Below are 20,482 nucleotides of genomic sequence, written 5' to 3'. Positions count from 1 at the left end.
ATATATATATATATATATATATATGTGTGTGTGTGTGTGTGTGTGTGTGTGTGTGTGTGTGTGTGTGTGTTTATGGATATCCTATTGTATCCAAAGACTACCTATTGTCCTTTGAATTGCTTTCACAATATCATAAAAAAAAAAAACAATTTTCTAACAGTTGTCAATTGGATAGCTATGTTTCAGTGTTGCAAATTCTATTTCATTGGCCAATGTGTGTATCTTTATATGGGTGCTCAGTGGTAGCACCTTTCTGAGAGATAAAGGTGCCTCCAAGCAGCCTGGTAAGACGCAGTGTCTAGGTGTACAAGGTAGAATTGAAATCATTATTTTTTCTAAAAGTATTTGGCTGGAGGAGATTGATATTGATTTTGTTTTAAAAATATTTTATTTCATTTGGTCCTTTGGGTAAAGAGAACAGTTTTTTCATGTCTGTTTGCTTTTTTGTTTTGTTTTGTTTTCTGTGGTCAGAATCTGTTGATATTTCTGGATCACCAATGTCTTTGGGTCCATATCTAGAACTTATGAGACAAGAGACACTCAGGAAACTTATAATCATGTTACTTCTTGAGTCCTGACATGGCTGGGTGGTATATCTGTCATTTTTAGGGACTTTAGTGTGATTCATTGAGTAACATAAGGAAAGACAGCGTCTGACCCACAAGACTTTACCTCCAATGTTATCTTTTGTCTAAGGTCCTGAAACATGTTCTATATAATCTTGATCATCAGCTTTGGTAAGTCTCCAAGGTGGGTCCAGTGTAACTTGGATGCAAATGTCAGTCCCTCTAAATTATTCTCTTCAGTCTTCCTGTTACACAAGGAGGAGAAGCTGAACTTCATGACGCTACTGCTTCCTCTTGTTCCAAGTCATCACCTCTTCTTGTTTATAATTTTGGAACCTGTTTCAAGTCTTCCCAGCTCTCTGGATCTGTATGCCACAACCCTCGTCCTAGGATAAAATAATATCATATGAAATAAAAAATTTCTACAAAGAGTCTCTGATCTGCCCAAATACACTCTTCTTACCTCTTCATATTGCAGATGAAACAATCTTTTTCTTAACATTATTGTTGTTACTTAATGCATTTAAATTTTCTATATACCAATGTTATTTTTGTGGGGAGGAAGTAGGACAGGGTCTCATGTTTACCAGGCTGGTTGAAAACATACTTACTATGAAGCCAGGAAGACCTTAGATTCCTGATCCTCCAACTCCCTAGTTCTGGAATTACTGGCATATCCCACCACCATCACATTTATGAAGTCCTGGACATGAAACTCAAGACTTTGTGTATGACAGGCAAATAGTCTATCAGCTGAGCTGTATCCCTAGACCACAATTCAATGCTTTTGAAAGCTCTTTAATTTCACCTAAGGTCTTGTATATCATAGAGCAGAGACTCAGCAAATGCCTATTGATAGCTGTAGTGCTCTGATGTTGGCAGGTACACCGGTTAGGTTTGAGTCACAGAATGAGCAGCAGCAGATTCTAAATGAGTGAGTCCTCAGTGCAGCAGCCAATGGCAAGCCTTCTCACAATGACCTTAGTACACTAATGCTTCATACAGAACTGCTCTATGGCTATATGGGGAGCTGACATAAAAGTAACAATAAACTTCAAATATGAATTACCTAATATTCTTTATATCAAATAAATTTATCTCCTCCATAATTACTATCTGCTTATAATATATTCTTACATTTCCAAGGGTATCAGTATTTTTAAAGCACCAGGCCACTCCTTACATCTGCTGGAAATCTGGAAAACACTCTCAGCACTTTTACTGAATGCTAGTTTAGGAGAAAGGCTAGTCATACATTTATATAAAAGTTAATTTTGGAAACACGATGAAAGAATCATAAGAAGCTTACTCTGTGGTCTTCCCACATAAATGCTAAATTATCGCCAGCTAGTCACTATGTAGGCTACTTTTTTTTATTTGCTGTTTGTAACAGAATACCATCAACATACTGTTTCAAATTCAGAGATTGTGTACAGGAAGGAGAAATGTTTCCTTTACTCATGAAAACAATACAATTCATTTTGCTTTGTTTTGTTTTGTTTCTTAAAAAAATCATAATACTTTCAGCAAGGAACAGGTTCTATTAAGGAATATTTCTTTTAAAATGAACATTTTATTTTGTTTTATGCATGTGTGTGCCAGGGTACACAAGAAAAACTCAGAGGATAAGTCGTTAAAGTGAGTTTTCTCCCATCACGTGGTTCTTGGGGCTCTAACGCAGATCATCAGGTTTAGTGACACGTGACTTTACCCAGTGAGCAATCTTTCCAGCCCTGGGTTTTATTACAGGTAAAACACTTTAATCTTTATAACTGGGTCAGCATTATAGCATCAGAGATGGGCAAGTCAGAGAGGAAGAAGAGAAGAGAAAACACAAACACACAAACACAGAGAAGCACGCACTCATGTACACACATACACACACACAAACAAATACACATGTACACACATACATGCCCACAAAGGCACATGCACATGCATGCACAGTAATGAACAAACCACAGCAGTTAAAGTTTCTGTACAGGAACCAAATAGAGTCCTCCTTGTATCTAATACGCCCTTTCATTTACAGAAGAATTCTACTGCAATTCTTAATTTTATGAAATTTACTAAAAGTCAACAAAGACATATAAAGATGGAGGCTTTTATTTTGTTGGGCTCCCAGACCATTTCAACTGTGATGTTTACATAGTGAAATCTGTATTGGTTTTAGTTTACATTTTTCTCTCATTTGGATGTTTCTTTTGGGTACTTGAGTTTGTGTGTGGGTTTTCTGCACCTGATTTCTCATGGCAGTCGCCAGGGACGAAGGAGGTGTCATTTCACAGAACCACAAAGAAGTTTCTAAGAGAAATCATTTTGGCCAATTGTAGCTTCATCGGCTGAAAAGAGAAAAGTATATCTGTCACATTAGAAACATTCAGGAATTTATAATATTTTAGATTTTTCTAAAACTATTTCCAAAGTTCCGTTCATAGTAAAAATAGTATAAGATAGGGAAAAAAAACTTGTATATTTGTTTCTGATTATAGAAGACTAAGATATTCCTAAAACTTTCCTAAGATCTGGTGTGTAAGGTACTCCTCTGTTGCTGTGATAAAATACAGGACCAAGAGCAACTTAAAAGAATAATAAGGGTTTTGCTATGGCTCCGAAGAGATAGAATTCCTTACTTCCGAAAGGAGGGGCATGCTCGCAGAGCAGGAAGCTGGCTGGTCACATCAACATACATACATACACACAAAGCAGAAGAGAGAGAAAAAAGCACGCGAGGTGGGGCTCTGAGCTCTCAAGGCCTATCCCAGAGCTGTAGTCCCTCTGTCCAGGCTCCACTTCCTGAAAGTTCTCCAAACAGCATCGTGAACCGGGGACCACATACTTAAACAATGAGCCTACAGGACACATTTATTCTTCAAACGACCACAATTAGCAATAGTGAAATTTGCAATGGTACATGATCTAACAAATGTAAAATGAAATAAAAGGCCCATGTAAGGACCCATGCACCCAAGCAGTTTATGGTGGTAAACCAGGATTAAACTAAACATTAAAGTAAAGCGTGAAAATCGATGCCATTTTGACTTCTCTCATGAAGTCTAGCAGCTGAGAGTTCGGCACACATTTTAAACATGAGAAAATGAAGTCACAGCGACTTCAAAATTAGACCCTGTGTTTTTAATCTCATGTTTCCAACATCTCTTATCCCAGTCTTGCTGAAGTACAGCCTCATAAAGTGTATCACAGCTTGAGTGGGAAGCCAGGGAAGGCCAATAGCAAAACCAGTAGTGAAAGTTTGAGACATCAGACTTGGAGCGTGAGAGGAACTGCTCGGTGTGGAACTCAACACATTTTACTGAATATGTTATTGGGCAAAGAAATCAAAGCCAAGAGAACGCTTTTTGTTATTTTGCCATCTCTTAATATTAAACGCGTATAATAAAACACAAATTTTACTATTTCACTTTGGAACAGGATCTCACCTCTGAGACCAGGCTAACCTGGAAGTCAACATATAGACTAGGCCTCAAACTCACAGCCTGTGTATTTGTTGATGCGCTGGGATTTTGTAGGAGTTAGCCACAGTGCCCATCTTTAAAGTCACATTTTAAAACAACCACAACCAAACACTGTATTAGAAAATGCTTGTCTGGTCACCAGAGTCCACTTCCTCAAGTGTACTTGCACGGCTTTTTCATTTGATTCCCATACTTCAGAAGGATCTAGTTAAGTCATACCAGTGGGATTTCTAGCTCGACGATGTTTTTATTAAAACAGCAAAGCCTTGTACCAGCAAAGAACACTATTCTATTCTAAAGGCTCCACGAACTGCCTGTCAATTTCTTCAGTTATGATTTGATACAACCTTACGTGAACCCAGGCTGTCAAATTTAAAAACATGTCATTCTATTTTAACCACAACTGTGTCCCCATCTAGATACTGCTAGATGAATCTAGATCAGGTTGGTGTAAAATCCTCACTGATTTATCTGCTGAAACCTCATCAGATAAAGAGGTCCCTGCCCTTCCCCTACTGGCTTCTCTTCTACAGTTGCTAACGCTTGGTCTGGGGATTAGCATGTCTAATAATTTTGGAAATAGGACCTGCTTTTCCATCCTTGGGACTACAGGGGGCAGTGTGACTTATGAGAAAACATGGTCTGTACTGTCCTGTGTGCTCACCATTTTTTACTGAGTCATGTGTGAAATGAATTATGGCTACTTTCTAAAACTCCCTGTTCACTACGCATATGACAGGGAATTGGTTACATCTGGTGCTGTTGTTTCATAAATTATCTTCTGAAAGAAATTGTCATTAAAATATCTTAACCTTTATCCAAATTCTCTTCCTAAGGAGTCACTCTTCTAAGGGAGAGAAAATAGCTTTTAAGGCTACTTTTTAGAACTTAAGTTTTGTTTTATCACCTCCAAATGTGTCAGTAAATATACTGCCAGTGACAACTTGGAAGACCTTTTCCTTGTACTGTTCACTAGAGCCTATCTTCTTTCAGTAGATACATTGTGTCCAAAGGTATTTGGAAATTAAACATTTGACACAGTATAGAGGAACATCGTAGCACACCCTATGCTATCTCTGCTTCAGCCCAATTATTCAAAGTCCTCAGTTACTAAGTTTTTCCACTGATATGCAATAACTCACACTAGACTAGAAAACAATCAAGTGGAAATATGTTGCAGTAACCCTACAAACCCTGTCATCTCCTCATGGCTGTTACTATGTTTTATTTAAAGGGACCGAGCCCCTTTCATTTTTACTTCAGAGATGGAGTACTTTATTACTGAGGGTGGAAAAAACACACAGCATTTTCAAGACTTCGTGGAGCTTTGCTGCAGAGCTTACAACATTGTCAGGAAACACAGCCAGCTGATCCTGAGCCTTCTAGAAATGGTAAGTCCTTTGGAGAAATAGGGGAAGTCCTGAGTTCCAGCCATCTACTTCTCCAAATGGGTTGGAGTTCCCCTGACTCCATCTTAAAACAGTTTTTAAAACAGAAAGGAGAGGGTGAGCAAACATATTTCTTGCCAATTTACTGTTAGTTCATAGTTTTCATCTTGGAAGTCACCAATCACAGCGCTACTGGTGCATTCAGAGAGGATCTCATGCAGAGCTGACTAGGGCTCAAGAAAAGTCATTTTTAAAGTAACTTCTTTGGTTGCATTGTCCCTTTTTTGAAAACTGCCTCAAATTTTCTATTTGACTTACATATGGTGTAAACTTCTTAATGTAGTTGAGGCAGAGTCATCCTGGCTCCTTTGTCTCAATATCTACCTTTGAACACTTGCCCACTAGTCATTCATATTAAAAAATTCAAGGTCGAGAATACAAACTGGAGTGGGAGAGATGGCTCACAGGTTTAAATGCATAAACTTCTCTTGCAGAGGATCTGAGTTCAGCTCCCAGCCCTCACATCAGGCAGCTGACAACTCCAACAAGCCTGTAACTTCAGCTCCAGGGATCTGATGCACTCTTTTGTATTCCACAGGCGCCTGCATGCAAATATGCACGAAACCACATACACACACATGCACATTTAACTCACAACAAAATTTATCTAAAAGTTTAACTGATAAATTAGGGAGCAGACTGTAGCTCGATGCATTTAGTGGCATATACTGGTTCTGCTGAGCTGTAGTTCAGGGAGGATTCAGTGTTTTATTCCAGTGTCCATTGCAAAGAGATGAGAAATAGTCACATGGTATAAGGAAAGAAGAAAAGAAGAAGCCAATAGAAATATCTTTTAGAGAATGATGCAATGATTTCTTTAGTGCATACATCCATTGCAACAATTACAACCACCCAAAGGAAAGTAGCATACCACTACTCTGTCTATCTGTGTTATTTGGAGTCAAATGCGACTGGCTTAGAACCTTCAGTTCTGCTAGTAGTTGTTCAGGAGACAAACTTGGTGATTGGGTCTCTCTGATTTTGAATGCTAGCTTAGCATTTAAAGGTTAAATTCTTTGGGTGTACTTATATTTAACCTACATACCGTTCCCTTTTAAAATAAGGATAATAACTTTTATCTTATGGAAATGATGGATAAATAGCCTAGTAATAACTGCGTCATATGGACCAGGCATTATGTTAACATATTAATAGATTAATCTTCATAATTCTACATGATAATTAACATAAAGAATTTATGATACTATCTGCCATATAGTAGAGCTCAGTTAATTAATGTGATAATATAAGATCATTGATAATTCAGTTTAAATACTGTCAAGTTAGGGATATGTTTCAGTTGGTAAAGTGCCTGCCTAGCACTGCAGACAATTGGCTGTGGTGGTGCACACTTGTAATTCCAAAATGCAGAACATGGGAGAAAGAGGCAGGAGGATCAGGAGTTCAAGGTCACCTTTGGTTACAACGCAAGTTGAAAACCAGCCTGGATTACATGAAAGCCTGACTCAAAAATCAACCCATCAACCAACCAATGCAACTAATTAAAAAGGTACTGACCAATACAGGATCGTATATTCACATGTAAAATTCGAATTAGTATTGATTAAGGCTGAAGGTTCAATGTCTCAATTTCACTAACTATTTCATAACTCAGATTTTTTTGTGTGTCCTACTAGTTTGGTTTCATTTGGTTTGGTTTGGTTTGGTTTGGTTTGGTTTGGTTTGGTTTGGTTTGGTTTGGTTTGGTTGGGTTGGGTTTAGTTCAGTTTTTTTTTTTTTTTTTTATTCTGTGCTAGGAATTGAGCCTACATCTCTCCTACTGAGTAACATCCCCAGGCCTCAGGATCTCCAAATTAACTTTCCAACTATAACCAGCAATTTTCCTTTATAGATCTGTGTTCTAGTTCCCAATTCTCATAGCCTCTATTGCTTTTTATGGGATGGCTTACAGTTTATAACAAGCTGATTCCGTGACACAGAGAAAACTCTACAAGCACTAAATCAGTGAAAATAGCTTTATTTATATAATGAATATCTAGGCACTATCAGTTCTAATGTCCTCTCAAATTCTGGCATGATCTAGTTGGACACTCTCAAGATCTTACTCATGGGAGAATCCATGAGCTCTCAAGAACCTACTATGTTCTAGGAACAATAAATGAGAGGATAAAATATAGGAGCCAGAGTCTTAAAATTTTAAGTTGAACAGTGATGATAAATTTTGTGCATATGAGTAACTGAGGGGCCCAGCAGTTGTAAGTGATAATCATTACTGTAAAAAGTGCACAAAAGAAGGTGTCCCAAACACTAGCAAGTGCTTTAACACGACACAGGTATCCAGAACAAAAAGCCACAAATGGAATTTCAGGCAGTGTGGGCAATGATATTAAATCATGCTGGATGACAAGCATGATAGACTAACATGAGAGGAAATCATCTCAATGAACAGGAATATCATGTTGAGATTTTTTTTTGTTTAATAAACTTTCTGAATGACTTTTAAAATATTCATCACGGTAATTAATCATTAAGGATTAATCATCATTTAAATGTTAAGTCAGATATGGTGGCTAATGCCTATAATCCTAGCAGTCAGGGTTCTGAGGCAGGAAAAATACAGTTTCAAGAATATCCTAAGCTCTCTGGTCACCAATAACAACAACATCAAAAATGTCATGATATGTTTAATTTAAGAGAAAAGAGGGGCTGGAGAGATTCCTTATTTTTAAGGGTGTTTGAAAAGGACATGAGTTCAGTTTCCAGCACCCACATCAGTAGCTCACAAAGACCTGAAAATTAAGCTCTGAGGGATCTAACGCCTCTTTCTGGCCTTCATAGGCACCCACCCACCTCTCTCTCTCTCTCTTTCTCCCTCTGTGTGTGTGTCTCTTCTCTGCTTTTCTCACCACAATAATTTTAAATATATATATATATATATATATATATATATATATATATATATATATTGCTTTAACCATATTTTGAAATAATTTCCCATATAAATAGTAAAATAATCCATTCTAACTTTTTGTTACATTAGATAGCCAAAAACCTGCCTGCAATTTAACTGAATCTAGCTTGACTTTTGAGAGAAGGGTGAAAAACTAGCAGTGGAGGTCATGCACACATATTAAATAATAATCTTAGATTCATATTCTTACAGAAACAGAGGGATAGGAGGCAATGCAGACCACTTAAGCCTACAGATAAAGCCACAAGTAACTGGGCTGTGTGGTTGCCTCGGTTTCTGGCCAGTTTCCCCTGTTCTACTCCAGTATGTAAGAGTCCTATGAGACTTTTGAGATCAAGTCTTCAGTGGTTATTTCAGGACCACACACTGACTAGCTAAAACTTCTTTTAAGTTAAAACCCAGCTTAAATTCATAAAAAACTGCTTTCTACATACACATTTAATACAACTTTGTCTCCACTCTGACTCTGTGTCGACATCTTTAAGCACAGTTCAGTGCACTACACCATGACCCAGTTACAAGTTGAGAAATGCTTGGCACAGGTCATCAAGGCTTGGTTCTGAAAATGATCAATACCCAGCATCACGAGGCGCAGGCGTGCAATGGGTTCAATGTGGAGTTAATGACCCGTCCCCAGAAGAAAGAATCTTGTTGCCAGATATCTGCTGTGCTTTTCTTTCCACATGGGAAAAGCAAGCGAAAAGTAATCTATGTAATTCTCATCTTGCTTAAAAGCAACATCTGTAGGAGACCCAAGTGTGCCGCTGGCTGAGTTCACCAACATAAAAGCCTGTACTTCGTCAGCTCTTCTCCCATTAAAAAAATCAATATCAACTATTATGGAAGACTCTCAAAGAACACAGGGACCATTCACTGGTTTCAAATGTTTATCACTCCCATTATTATATCAGAGATTTCCCAGAAGAAATCTTTCTAGATTCCCTATATGGTAAGGAAAGAGCACTGCTTCCCTAAGTGAAGCTATTAAAATAAAGCTGAATTTAGTAGCAGGAGAATAGAAAGAAAACAAAGCCCCTGTCCTTAAAAACATATGACTCATCCATCTAGTGTTGGCTCATATCTGTACCAGCTGCCCTCTCTCTTCCAGCTGCCCCAGCTACACATACCACCCAGGCACTCCATATAAAAACACTGAAACACGATTGCATTGGGTCAGACCCAGTTAAGTGGAAGATACATAGGTAGATGATAGATAGATAGATAGATAGATAGATAGATAGATAGATAGATAGATAGATAGCTTTGTATTTTATGGTATTATCATACTCAAAGTCTCCTCTCAAACAAATAGGACAGGGAATTTGAGACTTGTTACATATACTCAGTCACATGATGGAAAGTGAGTTGTATTCATCTGTTTTGTCATAGTTTTCATGTGTCAGCAGATAGATAGATAGATAGATAGATAGATAGATAGATAGATAGATAGATATGGACAGATGATAGAGATAGATAGATAGATAGATAGATAGATAGATAGATAGATAGATAGATAGATGATAGAAGACATATACATCGGCAGAGGAGAGACTAAGTGTACTATTTGCCCCAATAGATAAATTTGACAGAGTCCTGAGGAAGCCATTGTGAATTCTATGGAATTCAGACTCCACAGAACTCTGTCCTTAGCAAATGGATGATCATGCAGTAGTTAAAACAAGAATCTTCCTCAGTTAGTCCACAGACCTCTCTGGAACAACCAGTGCTAGACAAGATAAAAGCTAATCTAGATTCTACTTGCCATGGGAAATGGGCATCTCTAGGGCTGAGTTTTGCTATTTAGTAGTTAACATTAAATTTGCAATAATGAGGCTTTAAAACACAGTGAGATTCAGTGTTTTCCTAATCATTTATTCATCCATCTATGCAATTATTACCCATTAGATGTCCATTAGGTTCCACTTACTAAGAAATCACCATGCTAGTCGATATAAACAATCCCAACACTGAGTAAAGGTACAGTTTTCCTCTCAAAGAACTTCAGTTCTGACACAAAACAAAACATGATCAGAACTAGGAGATAGGACTTTGAAAGAGGTCAAAGCAAGACAAAGATTTCCAATGGGCAAGAAAGGAAAAGAAAAAGTATTCTTAACCAGAATGTTTGTTTGTGTGTGTGTGTGCGCGTGTGCATGTGTGTGTGTGTGTTTATATACATATGAGTTCCATATCTCTACCTCTATATCATCTCTGCCTCTATCTCTGTCTATATCATCTACATGTACCCCTACCTCTGTATCTATGTAGTATGTGTATATATACATTAAGTTTTTAGTTATTTTGGCATTTGAACCCTTGGAGCAGGAGTGACAGTAGGTTGTGTCAGTAGACATAGGTGCTAGCAGCTGACCTCAGGTCCGCTGCAAGAGCGTCACAAGCTCTTACTAGAGAGCGATCTCTCCAGCCCCATCTGTGTATATTGAAACCCAATATTGTCTCCACTGCAAGCTACATCCTAGTCCAGCCTCTTCTACCTTATCTTTAACACCAACCATGGTGATCTTTCTGACACAGTCAGTTCTGGTACGTGCTGAATAACACTCGGTTGATTTTGGAATACGTGTCCTAAACCTTTACTATTGCTGAAATGTCTTACTTTGTCTCTTTTCAGAGCCGTTTCCTGGCATTCAGACACATACTATTCTGTGTTCTAGGAGATTCGCAGAGATTCTTTCTCTGAGCACATCGAGAACACTATGGTCTCCTCTGAGCACGGGACCTCCAGCCTTACTGGGCTTATAGTGGGAAGAGTAGTTGCAAAATCACTTACTTCCCAGAGGAATCATCTATGACATCACCCATCCTCCATCACAACACACTTCATCTTTATTAATAGGACTAACTTCTCATTGCACGAGTGTCTACCCCAGGCAGAACACTTATCATGTTAGTCATAGGCGTATTGGTAATATCTCTTTCCCCTCCTCTCCTTCTCCTCCCCCTCCTATACATTCTCCCTCTTTTTATTCTGCTTCTTAGAAAAAATAATAATTCAAGAATTTTTCTCAAAAAATTTGTATACACATAAAAAAAATAGTAACCCTCCATACTACAGTGCAATGGAAGCAAACATCTTCTTAAAGATGAGGAGAGGAAACTCACAAATCTATCCTTAATGATTTCTTTGCTTTAATAATATTTGATGAATATACTTGCCCCTTACGCAGAGAAAATTGCATTTGTATAGAGGGAGCTATAGATCAGAGAAGTGGGCTTCAGGATGTGTCCCCGCACCTCTGAACGAACCATATCATACCCGTCTTCTGCAGCACACACAGCCCTGTCCTCTACAAACTAATACTGTAGGCATGTTGTACACCATCATACAGTGAAACAGAGTTGATTCTCTCAGAACATGTCAGGTTATTTTGTCCTCCTCTAGATGTGAGAAAATGGAGGCTTAAAAGAGTCATGGAATTTCTCAAAATCCCTCAGATTTTAAATGATGGGTCCAAAAATTCTGACGAGGGAATTGTCACGTGGTCATGTTTCCTTCACTGTTTCATGATGAGAATGCAATGGAGTTATTACCGTGCAAACACTCAACTGTAATTATTCTTTATGTTATTTTGGTTGTTTATACCACTAACTGCAAGGGGTTTAAAAGCACAAAATTATGCCTGTTCATGCAGACAAAATGAAAGGCACGTCAAAGCAAACTTAAATGTTTGCATGTCTATCGCCAGAGTGAGTCAAGGAAGTTCGATTTCATCTGCTTTTATTCTTTCTTTTTTGGTTTTGGGTTTTGTTGCTGTGTAGATGCTCCACGCAGGACTGCCTGAGCTAAGGGGAATCGAAGACCTGAAATATGTACATAACAATCTCCGCCCACAAGACACAGACCTGGAAGCCACAAGTCATTTTACCAAGTAAGATGAGCTGCAAATGTGTACGTGTGTTTGTGTGTGTTGACATACAGTCCACACTTGGAATGATCTCAGGCTGAGTACTCATGGGTATTAAGGTGACAGCTAGAACCTTCTATGTCCCCATTTTCAACTAAGAGAACCATCTACAGGCAGAAGGCCTTCGCAGACTCCGCTGTTTGCTAGCCAGCTTCCTCATCTAGCAAATTGCTCAATAAGAGGTCACTACAAAGGGCAAGGGCTGACATAAACACATTGGTTATTCTGCTTGAACTCTGTCCAGAAAAACAATTTTGGAGAAAGAGATTTATGAAAAGAAACAGGCTGCTATTTTCATCTTCAAGACAATACAAATATTGGGGTATTTAGTCAAAGACCTGGGACTGTCATATATTTCAATCTAATTTTTTATTAAGTAAGTCTGGAAAATACTAGTGTACTTCAAGGTAAGAGTCTCACCAGAATATAGAGAATAACAGTTAAACTCCAGGGTTCTGGGCAAAGGACAGTGCTTTTATAATGGAAGACCTCACAGAGTTTTTCCTTTTGAATGGAGAGAACAACTCTCAGCCAACTTCACATATTCAGTAAACATCAACTGTAGTTATTCCCCTAAACAGCTCAAGGAAAGCAAATACCGCTCCTTTTACCCTGTGACTCTTCAGAACGACTCTTGTTTGAATCTTATTATCACTAATATTTTCAACAAAGAGTGTAGTCTTTTCACTAGTATGTATGTTTTGAAAAGAAACGGTAGCGAAAATGAAGCCCCTCCTGGGTTTGACTTTCCTCTGCCATTTCTGCAATGTACAATTTAAAAAAAAAAAAAGTCTCTTCATTGCAAGAGTACAGTGAGCCTTCAACTGGGCAGAAAACTTCAATCATATCAGAAATCATTTTCTTATGAACTTCAATAGACAGGCAGCTTGCCTGGCTGTGGAATTTAAGGAATCAAAGAATGGTAGAACTGGGAACTGGGAGGGTCCTTAGACTTTCTGATTGAGACAATAAACATAAAGAAGAGAAAAGAAAGATGCAAAAAATGACGAGTCTTCCCATCCATCCTCCGAAGCAAGTCAAAGAGCTCAGATACTGGTTTTATCTTTCTGTTCTGGAGACTGGCCGATATTGCTGAGCTACACTGGGCTAATATGGGGAGGGGATAACCCCTGCTAAGACCAGGGGAGGGAGCATAAAACCTTTTCTAAGACTTGGGGGAGGGGAACAGAAGCTTGCTAAGATGAGGGGGACCAGAACCCTTCTAGACCTGGAAGTGGAGGGACAAACCTTGCTAAGACCATTGTGTGTGTGTATTTGGGGGGGAGTTCTGCTATGTACTTAGCTTGGTTTAGTTGTTTGCTTGTTTGTCTGTTTGTTGTTTGTTTAAATCTACCATTAGAGATTCATTGCAAAAGACTGGTAGGGTTGTTTGGTTGGTTGCTTTGTTTTGTTTGCTATTTCACTCTTTAAAAAATATCCTCAACTCAGGAGAGTGAGGCAGGGGGAATACCATAAATTCAGAGTGAGCTTGGATTTCATAGTTAGTTCTAGGTAAGCATGGTCTTCAGTGAAAGACCTATATATAAAAAAAAAAAGCAAAAACAAAAACTAAAAGCACTTTTTAATAAAACTATTTTATATTTTCTAAAAGCAAAATCACAAATATTGACCACTGACTATGGCCAATCGTTAGTTTTAGGGCTTGAATAGTACAGACCGTTGGTTTCAGGATTTGGGAGATCTCAAGTTATCTCAGCTCATGGGTATAGGCACTCAGGAAGGCTCACAACCTAGCCCTGGAAAGAGTAGGACACACAGCAAAGATCCTGCAGTTCCTGGGAGCTTAAAGAAACTCCACGGATCACATCACAGAAGTTAATTACTACAACCTAGTGTGTCCTCTTAATTCCACAAAGAGTGAGTGGGCTCAGAAAGCACCCAAATAGCACCCTCAACCAGGGTATCCCTTCAGGTGAAGATTTCAGTGGAATCCCTCTCTTTTTGTGCATGACAGACAGTAGGCCCGACATGGAAGTGCAGCATGGTGGCAGGTGGGGAACAGTTTGAAGAGGGGCAGAAAAAGTAAAGGAAGGCTGCAAAGCCCATGTTTGAGATGATACTCAGACATTATCTGGGTAACTGTGGTACAATTGAATAATCCTTCTTATCACATAAGTATATAGGGACCAAAGTAAAGAAAGCTTTATAAGGGTTTGGCCAGAGGAAAACTATAGACAGACTACATTAGCCCCAGCCTCATCTTGTCTATCTCCTGGTCTGCAAAGGACATGGCCTTGTGTAATATCATCTCCTTAATGCTGATTCATCGCCTCTGTCCATTTCAAAGGGACATACCCAAGTATAGACAGTAGATGCAAGCCAGCAGCCCCATGGCAGTGGGCTTATTCTCTGGGCCTGCTGCTCGCTAGCCTCTGCCAGGGCAAGTGCACATAGCAGATGCTCTTCTTTGCCAGTTGAATTTTCTTCTGCAATTTTGTACAGAAGCAAGTTTTGACTTGCTCTCCACTGCAGGATTAAGTAGCGTCTAGTTACACAAAATAGAAAACACCATCCCGGTGCTTAATAACACCTGTCTTGCCATTCTCCATCTCCTCACTCACGCTACTAATGTGGACGTCTCTGTCACAACTCATTCATCCCTTTCTTTTCCTCCTGATTCAAAATTTTTTAGGATAGATAATTTTCATGACATAACATTGATCCTATATTTGTCAGCTTAACTCATATATAAAGCATAAATTTTTAGAGAGGGCATGTGACCATACTTCCAATCTTACTTAACCGTGAGACTCTAGGCAACTAATATAACACCCATGAAACCTCAATATTCAGCACTCACTAATCTTTCCTCCCATGAGTCTACAGGAGAAGCTATTTTTAATGTTCTATGTATTGCTCAATTATATATTGTATTTCATAGTTTCATCTTAACTGATACATTGGTTGGTTTCATCAACTCCTCTCAAGTAAGGCAAGAGAGCAGGCATATTGCAACCTTCCAATTCATAAGAATATCATAACGTTGAATATGCTCTATTTGAGGTACAGTACAACTGAAACACCCAGATACACTAACTACACAGAAGACATTTAATAGCCAACACCTAAAGTAGTGCTTCTTATGTGTCAGGCCTTATTGTAAGCCCTTTTTATAACCTCATATCATAAAATCCCTGTGAAATAGTACAATCTCTAACCTCATATTTAAATTAGTAAGCAAAACCAAGAGAAATGAGACAAATTCCAAAAAACATAGCCAACAGGAGGCACAGGAGTGCGATGGGTAGAGATGATATCCTAAAATGTGGAGGACCAAACTTCTAGCTGTCTGGAAGCTCAAGGTCATGCCTCTACAAGCAGGTTCTCAGGTACCTGTAGCATCATAATCCAGGTCATAGTTTAATCAGGATGTCCTTCCACTGTTCTGTGTTCATACCACAGATCCTCACATCTGAATTTGTGAACCTCAGCTGAAGGTAGAAACCCCTCTCCAAAAGTAGTATCTTGATCCTCCACTGAGTGGCCCTTGGCTATGTTTGTGCTGAGTCTGCTGTAATCATTGCCTTTAGAGACTCGGGTAGGTTTCCCCGTAGTGGCTTCCTAGCAGTCATTACCTTTTGTCTCATTTTTGGCTCATTCCCATGTGAAATGGTGTCCCTGTTTTCTTCTCAGCAAAATCTCCCACAAGATTCTTTCGTAACCCTCAAGAGTCACACTGGATTCTTAATCCTAAGGTTTTATTTTCATGCCTTTATGTTTTTAGATCTGATCTATCTTCTCAGGTCTCCTGCAGGTGCTTTGGCCAACATCAACAACTCACGAACTTTCCCTGCTCCACATTCCACTGGACACAAAAAAGAAACGGACAGAGAAGGCCAAGACAGTGCCTCTGATTCCTTACAATAGAGAACTATTTCTTATGATCTATGGTCTACTATTTGCATATGTTGAATTTCTGAAATATAGATTACTTCTTCTTTAAACCCTTAAGCAATGAATAGAGTAGGTTTTTAAAAATCTAGGTCAATTATAAGTGATAATGAAACTTAGGAAGAGCATTTAAGATTTAAATTAAAAAGGTTATAAATTACATGTACTTTTTTTTTACAACCATCTTAGAGTACCTAAAAGATTCTTCTTGGTCCAGAATTTTCCAAAGATAGCAAGACAATGTTCAAGTCCCTTATACAACACAACATGTATGTGAGCTACATCATCCTCCTAATTTCCTGTATTCAATCTCTAGATTTATTTAAATTAATACAATGAAAATAGTATATAACCTACTATATTGCTCAGAAACTCTTGGTAAGTGGTATATATCCGGCCGTGTTCTGTTCAGACAAAATTATTTTCACAATAATTTTGGCTCATGGTTAGTTGAACTTGTAGCTATGGAGGTCATAGATAGAGATATTTGAGTGTACTTTTTTGTAGAAGCCATATTTCTTCTTTAACTGTGCTCTCTAACATCACAGAGATTTTAGAACTTAAAAAGGAAATGCTTATTCACTGAAAAAGAAGCAAGTTCTGTATAAACCTATCATAGATATTTTAGTGCTTCCGTGAAGGTCATTAAATCAAGCACACACACAGTCTTATTAATTATATATTGTGTTTGAGAGACATACATATAGTATCTATGTTTCCATTATTTTATTCCCTTCCTTTGTTCTGGGATTATCGAAGCATTGTGCTGCTGCTGACTTTAAAGCAATTACTAAGTTACAGATAAAAATAACACAAGAGCATCCACCTACTCACTGTCACCAAGATCACAGCAGGGGGGTGTGAGTGAGGACTGAGCCATGGTAGATGTATGACTTTGGTCACCCTGAGTTCCCGCAAGCTTCCTACACTGTTAGCATCAGAAGGCTCCCTTCTCAACCCTGCCTGAGACTTGAAAGACAGAAGTGGCTCCTTCTATCTGAATGCACTGCACAGCACAGATAGCTTTCCTACTCCTGGGTGTGTGCACTCTGATTACAAGTAACCGAGGATGTTGCATGCTGGGAAGCACTGAATATTAATGTGTAATTAATGATATAGAGGGGAAATGGAAGAATAAAACTGGCTTGTTGGCCACCAGGGGTTTTCAAATCACTGCCAAGCGTTTTCTTCCCTAACTCTCTTCTACAACTTCTTGAGGCTGAGCATAGCTGAGTGAAAGAAATTGTGAAAGTATCATGACTCAGGCCCCTGCAAATTGATGCTTTCATGGAATGTCTCTGTGGGGCCCACTGATAGGAGACAAGGGAAACCACCCATGAAAATCCTATCCACATGGTCTATTTCAGAAGTTTCAATCACCCTCTACCCTCTGATTAGCGGTCCTTAGAAACAGACAACCTTCTCCAGACAGGTCAGAATTATCTGGATAGAACCAACCATCCACTTTCCACCGTCCACCTCCCCTCCCACACCTAGATGGTGTTTTTCACATAATCCACTTCCGTCTCCAAAAGTTAGAGGAGAAACTGTCCATGGATACCCAAATACCTTTTTGGCCTGCTATAGATTCGACGAATCAGACACCATACAGTCTTCCCATTCTTCAAGGAAAAGCTGAGTTGAATCAATCCCAAACTGGTTTCAAGTGGAAACAAACCTTTGTTTGTTTATGCTTTGTTTATCTTGCCCCACTCCCAGTATCCTGGTGTTCTCTGGTATAAGTTCCAGAGGCATTGGATTCACTTTCCTATTTTGTCATTGCTGGATGGGCTTCTTCATATGAGTTTCAGCGGAGCTTGTTACCTTTACTAAGTCCTGTTATGGGCATCTTTGCCGAAGAATAGCCCAGAGACATTTTTCTTAAGTTTGCCCTTTGGAGAACAGTCTCAGGAAGGACCGTTGTGTAGACAAAATGTGACAGTGTCTGTAAAGATGATTCTGAAGAAAATGCAAATGTTGACAGCCTCTAACAAGGGTTCACTTGAACTCACATATTCAGCACAGCAGCCGAAGTCCCCTGAGCTACAACTGCAGACACAATGCAGGGAACCCTGTGTCCTTTCTGTGATGGTTATGTATGATCGGCCTAGGGAATGGCAATATTAGAAGATGTGGCCCTGTCGGAGTAGGTGTGGCCTTGTTAGAGTAGGTGTGGCCTTGTTGGAGTAGGTGTGGCCTTGTTGGAGTAGGTGTGGCCTTGTTAGAGTAGGTCTGCCAATGTGGGTGTTGGCTTTAAACCCTCATCCTAGCTGCCTGGGAGCCAGTCTTCCACTAGCAGCTTTCAGATGCAGATGTAGAACTCTCAGCCCCTCCTGCATCATGCTTCCTGGATGCCACCACGTTCCCACCTTGATAAATGGAATGAACCTCTGAACCTGTAAGCCAGCCCCAATTAAATGTTGTCCATATAAGACTTGCCTTGGTCATGGTGTCTGTTGACAGCAGTAAACCCTAAGACACTTTCGTTCTCCCTGTAGATCTTATGGCCAAATAGCAAGACAAGACTCCATGACCAAACACACCCAAACGTAGTAGTCCCATGCCTTTGTAACGATTTTCTCTCCAGAACTGAGCAAAAAAGGGGTGTATGATACTGATTCCTGTGTTACTTCATCCTTAAATTAATTTTTTTTATTTGGCGTCTTACAAATTCCCGTCTTGTGAATTGTTTTATTCCACAAATAAGAGTGAACATCTTCATTTTCTTAGCTTAACTGCTGACACCTACAGAGTTGGACACTCACAAGAAACAGAACTTTGAGAGAGTAACAACCAAGCCATATGATTTTCCTAAACCCAGCAAGCAAATGGAGTCAAAGAGTGGTCTCAGAATTTCTTCTCTCATTGTGAAAGGCCTTCATGGTTTTTTCCATCTAATTGTAATTCAAGTCATAACAATTTTCTGAGCCGCTGTTTATTTTTCAGTTTTTTATTTTACCTTCCAGTAGAACAGCTTTTATTATGTGTGTTCTGCCCACTGAGTGCCTGCCACACTCAGTATGATGTGTGAGAGCGTAGTTGCTGCTCCAGATTTCTGCAATAGGAACGTCTGTCTCTGACAATCTCCCTAATTTACCTGAGTATCAAGTCAGGATAAACTTATCTGTTGAGTAATAAAGAGTGGTATTTGGAATTTTCTTGAATACTATGAGACTAAAGGTTGAATGCATTGGAAAAATACAATGTGCCCTCTAAAGGGACCAAAAATTACAGGTGACAAAAGGAGTGGCCCAGACAACACTGGCTTACAATAGCTGTCACCTACACAATCGCTCTGTGTGTCAGGTGACAGGCAGCAGACATCCTGGGCCTATGCAATTCACACAGCTGCTTCTTCTAGAGACTTAAGGACAGCATGAAAATAGTTTACCAACTTCAAACACATCTTTTCATATTTTACAGACTTGTATAACTTCCGTTATAGTGCCATCTATTGCCGTTGAGTCTTCTCCATTGTTGCATGATGTATCTTCCTATTGTGCTTAATTTCAGTGACATCAGTAAAGTGACCGGTATTAAGGGTGTGGTCCAATGCTGTCCTTTTACTGGCATACTACCCTGCAATTGGAGGAAGCCATCACCTATCCCCTGGGTTCTCCGTTCTATTTACTCAGATCTGACCAGTTTATACAGGGTGTCTCCATGAGGAAGTAGAATACTAAGTTTCTCATAGCTGAGGCTAAGGCATCTGAGATTCTCGTCTATATTCAGCCGGGAGCCTCTGGTGACATTTCCTCATGACTCATCACCTCTGTGACATTCATTCGGAAGACCTGGAAGTTCAATCTGCAAAACAGCAAAGACCTTTAAGAAGATTTTCGATGTCTGCTGTGAGATAGTGTCTTATATACACGACAGGGAAATCTGCAGCCTGGAAATCTCAGCAGTGTGCTTGCCTAAACATGACATAAACATGAGAACCAATTGACATGTTCATGAGCATGAGAGCATTCTCAGAAGGTTTTCCTAGAAGAGATGGAGGACACTAATGGTTACTGAAGAGAAAAAAAAAATCAATCTCCTTCAAGTGTAAATCCTGATAGATTATACAGTTCCAAGAGACTTGCCTTGACACCTACCTATAAGCAACACTGAACAAACTGAGTACATTATATGTGTGTGTGTGTGTGTGTGTGTGTATGCAGTTATGTATGTATATATGTGTATGTATATGTATGTGTATATGTATGTGTATATGTAT

The 20,482-nt window shown here is 39.1% G+C and overlaps 1 protein-coding gene across 2 annotated transcripts in view; it reads left to right on the top strand.

Annotated features, from left to right (window-relative positions):
- Pik3c2g (phosphatidylinositol-4-phosphate 3-kinase catalytic subunit type 2 gamma) overlaps positions 1-20,482 on the top strand; it is a 337,943-nt gene that overhangs the window by 247,122 nt on the left and 70,339 nt on the right. For both annotated transcript variants that reach the window (XM_028780980.1, XM_028780979.1), the window contains exons 26-27: positions 5,277-5,433; positions 12,203-12,312. In XM_028780980.1, coding sequence (XP_028636813.1) covers positions 5,277-5,433; positions 12,203-12,312 — 267 coding nt within the window. The remainder of the gene's footprint in view (positions 1-5,276; positions 5,434-12,202; positions 12,313-20,482) is intronic.

Source organism: Grammomys surdaster, unplaced genomic scaffold (genome assembly GCF_004785775.1).
Source record: "Grammomys surdaster isolate TR1022 unplaced genomic scaffold, NIH_TR_1.0 373, whole genome shotgun sequence".
NCBI lineage: Eukaryota > Metazoa > Chordata > Mammalia > Rodentia > Muridae > Grammomys > Grammomys surdaster.
This window is presented reverse-complemented; position numbering and strand designations above follow the sequence as displayed.